Below are 5,524 nucleotides of genomic sequence, written 5' to 3' on the forward strand. Positions count from 1 at the left end.
TCAGTGGTACGGATAAAATCAAGTAGCGTATTACGCAAGTTAGCTGATACGTAAGAAAAAAGAACTAAAAAACATAACTGGTTGATTTAGGTTTATTGAGGGACAGAACGTATTTTTCGCGAAGATCATGCCTAAAAAGAAGACGGGAGAGAAAACGTATTTTTCATATAAGCAGGAAAACCCTTTAGAAAAAAAAAAAAAAAAGAACCATACTTTTATAAAGTAATATCAGAAGATTTTGAATGCGCTTATTGCATAGAGATGTAGAGTTTGACTTTAGTAGTAAGAGAACAGATAATCTGCAAATATAAATCTGGTTACTCTCATATTTACATTATATCGCTCCTTTGACAAGAGGATCATAGCGAAAAAAGCACAAATTTGTCGCGAATTTTCTATGACAAAAAATTGTTCACAAATCAAAAGTCTACGTTAACTGCACACACCAGGGTTACTGCTTAGCTTAGTATCTGGCTAGAAATCGTCTTCTCACTTTTTCCTCCAGCCGCGCTTTAGCCATTTGATGAAGGCCAGTCTCATGCTTTTCAAGTTGCCTCGTTCATTCCCAAACGAATTCTGGGTAATTCTGCCATTCCATGACAAGGGTTGTCATTTGATCGATTTTTTTATACGTGTCGGGCCACCTAGTCCTACCAGCAAAAGTACAGCATCTTTTTAGCCTTCAAAACTTGCCCAAATTGTATCGGTAGGTCCTGGATTTCGTGCACAGAAAGGCCATAGAGACAACCTCGTGAACCACCATGTTTACAATAAGGCAGCATTTTAGGCGTCCCAGTCTGCACGAAACCATCTCTCACCACGGTCTCCAGAAGACTAGACAGACACGCACGGTTCCTACATCTACGTTTATGCCTGTACAATCAACTGAAATGTCAATTCCTTGTAAAAACTAGCATCTTCTTTTGGTATGGTACGTATCCCTTCGGAGAGCCCGCAGAACATTTGCGCATACGCTGACGGAATGTTTGAGCAAGAGAGAAAAATGCAGTACCTCCAGACGTGGCGCTGGAGCGTCGTACCAAACGAGTCATCCCGGGATTTCGGCCCGTGTGATCGCTTTTGGACGCAATGGAGAGTTGATTCAATCGAAAGTGATCAATTCCCATCACCGTTTAGCACTTCATTCATCGTTTGAAACCGGACAAGTCAGCTGACTGACTAACGCATGTTCGATGAAAAGAATGTTTATTTTCCAGACAAATGGTATGGTGAAATTTGTCGGCATAATTCAAAATCGGTCCTAAGGCATTGTTAGAATAATACCATAGCCCTTGGCCAATCAGCTCAATCGTTATATCGGCAACAAGCACTTGCTCTAATTATAATGAAATTACGTTACTCTATGGTGGTCTTTCTGCAATGCATTATCTTGAATTGACACCGTAATTAATAGATCCTGACCACAAATACAATCTGACACTCGAGCTTGATGATATCTGGGGGCGTCGGCCAGTGAAGCCTCCGGTTTAAAGGATTCCTCGGTAATTTCTCCGAGATCCAGGGATCAGCATGCAGCATTTCAGAGTCACATTAAAAAACAACTATCAATATTTTTAGGCAAGTATTTATTCCCAGGAACACGTACATCGAATTTTAAGATATCCTATAAGAGTGACCTCATCCTCTAAAAGTACTCGTTTTTCATAAAAACCACAAAAATGTTGAAACATTCTCCAAGATGCAGTTTTTACTAAAATATAAATTAGTCTTGAAAGAAACTTTCTTCTTCATCCAAATAAATAGTTTATTGACTTCAAGTCTTAAAGGTAAATAAACATGGATGTAAAGTTTTTTCGGCTTTACCAGAAAAAAAACAACTAACCAATCAGAACCGTATGACACGGCAAAAATTACATCAGTCTAGAGGAATTGTCTAGAGCAAGTCATGCTGGTTTCGGTTTTGCACCTGATTGGCTGAGAGAGTGGCGTAAGATTCACGAGCCATTCAAAAAGCGAAACCAACGCAATGTTTGTTCTGATTGGTTGGAGGCAACTTATACAGCACTCGCCGAAATTTAAAATCGTTCTGACGTTCCTAAAACAAAGTACTTGAAAAGGTAACAATTTTGTTGACACATTTCTCGCTTCAGAGGCTCAAAACAGTCTTTCACTCCCTAAACTATTACTGCTCCTTATTTAAGTAATAAACGATAATAATAAAATGATAATGACAATTAAAATAATAACCAGTTTACTATAGTCTAGAAATTACATCGCCGAGCTAAAGTGCTCGTACTGCTGGTATAAAGTCAGTTGCAGCTATTTTCCTCGGACATGATGGAACATTGCTAAAACCGAAAACCAACTATTTAGGTACTTAAATACATCAAGTAGCAATAAAATACACTTATTTTGCTAAGTGTAAGAAGACAACACTGAAGGCTTGGTCATTAAAATTAATTGCGTTTGCTTTCTTTAAAACACGCAAACCCGCGAGCAAGAAAGGCACAATTAGTTGTGGATTTGATCCTGATTCGTTGGGAACGTGGTACGACTGTTTTTAGCCTATCGCGATCTGACGCTTTTCCATTGAGTCATGAGAAAGCTCTCATAAGTAAATGTGAATAGATTGATCACCAATCAACAACAATCAAAACATAAACTTACACACAACAGGCTTGGCGTGTGGGAAAAATAGCCACAGCTCATGCATTTTATTCTTTGTTAAAAATTAACCAAAGCCACCTTTTCCTTGGAACATTTAAGGGTGATTTTCACTAGGGACACAAGCTCATGCGCAAGCATAACAGCTCTCATTTCACCGTCAAAAATGGTCTCGACGCAAGCAATAAACACAAGCGAAAGCTCCAAATTTTGCTTTTCTTTTGCTTGACCTTGTGATCGCGATCGCCCTACGCACAGTGAAAACAAAACACGGTGTAAGCACAAGGAAATTTACTACGTCTGCCCGTGTCTGGCCAATCAAAGCACTCGTTCCAGATTCCCCTTGTCTGAGCACTTGCGTGAGCTTATCTTATGTCGACGTTCTTTGTTACTTAAGATAAGTTACGCATATGCTTGTGTCGCTAGTAAAAGCCAGGCTTTAGCGGTCGTTTGCATCAACGCTGCGATAGAGGTGATAGAACTTCTTTTCCAATCATTTCCTTGTGCTCGAACCCACTGCACAATGACAAGTTTTGATTTTTGTATTAGTATGAGTAACGCTCCTCCCAATTAAGTTAGTGGCTGGTTACATTAGTTTGCAGAAGAAGTCGAAAAAAAAGGAAAAATCACTAAACGTTAGATGAAAGTGATCTTGAAATTTTAAATGGAGTTTAATGCAAGTTTTAGTTGACGTCGGAGCTCAAGGACGGTGCCTACTAGTTCAAAGGTATTTTTGTGCGGTTCACTGAATATGCTGGAAAAGCAGATCTTAACAAGTGTTATTGAAATCCAAAAAGAAAATTGGGGGTAACCACACATTTTTCGAAGATAATTAATCAATAATATTTGTAAAAAGCTTTAAAGTACAAAGCAATGTATGGCGTTCTTTTCCAAATTCAAGCTTAATTATCTCTGAAAAATGCGTTGTTACCCCCAATTTCCTTTTTGGATACCAAGAACACTTGCTAAGTTCTGCTTTCTCCGCATAGCTTTGAACCGCGCAAAAATATCCCTGTATTAATAAGCACTGCCGATAGGAAATCCGAGTATCTCGAGATGCGCAGAACGTATGCGCAATAACAATAGTAGGCACCGTCCTTAATTAAGCGGGAAGAACGACGACGACAGTTGCAAGATCGTCACCTGAAAATATCACCGTTTGCGCTCAGATACAACTGCGTTGATCCTAACTAGATGCACGCGGTTTTCAATAAGCGTCACGAAGTGTCCCTTGCTCTTTTCCCCAACTTCAACATCACTCGTGTCTCGGAATACAGATAATTAACATCACAAAGTGTTCACCGAATGCTTCTCCACAAGTAACCATTTACACTGCTAAAAATAAACGTTAACCTTTTTACCCTTACCTTCATGTTGCAAAGGTTTAGACTTAAAGGGATACGTCGTGTTGCATGTCAAAATTGGGAGTGCATCTAATTAGATACACTTCTGGGTACCGTTTCTCGAAAGTCACGAAAACTTTTCGGGACCGCAAAGCCATTTGTAAACCTGCCAACCGCTTGTTCAGGAAAGCCGATCTTTTAAGATGTTTTCAAGGTAACAAAAAGCAAACTGACTGTGAAGTTTGACGACTTAAATCCACTCCGTTCTTGAGATACAGAGGGAATTGTGACACCCGAAAATGGCCCGTAAAGTCTCGGGACTTTCGAGACTCGAAACATCAGTGCCAATCCAGTGGGCCATTTCCGAGTTCATGTCTGCCTCCTCTTCAAAGCGAGTCTAAGTGCGAAGTTTTTGTCGTGAAAATTACTTTTCATTCATATGTAAAGTAGAACCAATTATCATCGCAAAAACTTCGCACGTAGACTCGCTTTGAAGAGGAGGCAGACATGAACTCGTTAATGGCCTATTATTTTGCAAACGTCAAGAAGACGGAATAAATGAAATGAATCTATATTTGAAGTGCAGGTTTTAGATGAAAGAGAAATGAACCTCGCACTTAATTGGACAATTTAAGCAATTGTCTCTTAGGGAGCGTTTTCACTCACGTGACCATCAGCCATATTGGATTACTGAAACAAAAGAAAGTATTTGCAAAAAAATAGAATTTAATTCCTGGAGGATTAGTTTGGTACCGACCATCATGGCCACCATTACTTTGTTTTGGAACACCAACGTGGCCGCCGCGGCGACGTCATGTGAAAACGCTCTATAGACACCTGACAAATTCAGGTGACTCCAAAGGGATTCGAACCCATGACCTCTGCGATGCCAGTGCAATGCTCTACCAACTGAGCTACATGTACATGTATGAAGCCACTCTGTTGGGAGCAGGTCAATTAGTTGGGCTTATTCGTTCCCGTGAAGGACTCTATGAATGAAATGAAATGAAATTAATGTACATTTGAAGTGCGGGTTTTAAACGAAAGAGAGAAGTTATCCTTGCACTTATCGTATATGAGTAACGCGAAATACTTATGAAAGTGTAACGTTGCATTTTGAAGTGAAGTTTTCGTTTCTGTAGCCGTCGTCGTCTCTTAACCCCCAAATAACACAAGACATTCTACGAGGTCAACACTACACGAACGAAGTCCCCACTCTTTCTCGCTCGCTCCGCGAAGAGATAGCCTGCCCGCAGGCTACACTGCACTAAAAGTAGTCTGAAACCATGGGTGTCACACAAAGCTACCCTGTTGTTTCTCGTTACTGGTGGATTTCGGAGTGTGTGTTTCGGGGTCTTTCTTTCTAAATGTGATGTACGTGTAGATGACACTTCCAATAACACTGCAAAAAGAAAAACAATGAACACTTAATGACTGGTCCCGAGGGAAACAGTTCATTTTGTTTCCTGAGAGAAACAAAATGAAGTGTTTCCCGAGGGACCAGTCATTGAGTGATTTGTTATATAATAGCACAAAAAGAAAAACGAGCAATGGCA

General features: G+C 40.0%; 1 protein-coding gene across 1 annotated transcript in view; it reads right to left on the reverse strand.

Moving 5' to 3' along the window:
• Window positions 1-1,567: 1,567 nt before the first annotated feature.
• Window positions 1,568-5,524, reverse strand: part of LOC138023933 (nucleotide sugar transporter SLC35D1-like) — a 15,108-nt gene continuing 11,151 nt past the window's right edge. The window contains exons 13-14 of the mRNA XM_068871014.1: window positions 5,276-5,370; window positions 1,568-4,658 (exon numbers count right to left, since the gene is read on the reverse strand). Coding sequence (XP_068727115.1) covers window positions 4,642-4,658; window positions 5,276-5,370 — 112 coding nt within the window. The 3' untranslated portion in view covers window positions 1,568-4,641. The remainder of the gene's footprint in view (window positions 4,659-5,275; window positions 5,371-5,524) is intronic.

This window comes from Montipora capricornis, chromosome 11, assembly GCF_036669925.1.
Source record: "Montipora capricornis isolate CH-2021 chromosome 11, ASM3666992v2, whole genome shotgun sequence".
Lineage (NCBI taxonomy): Eukaryota > Metazoa > Cnidaria > Anthozoa > Scleractinia > Acroporidae > Montipora > Montipora capricornis.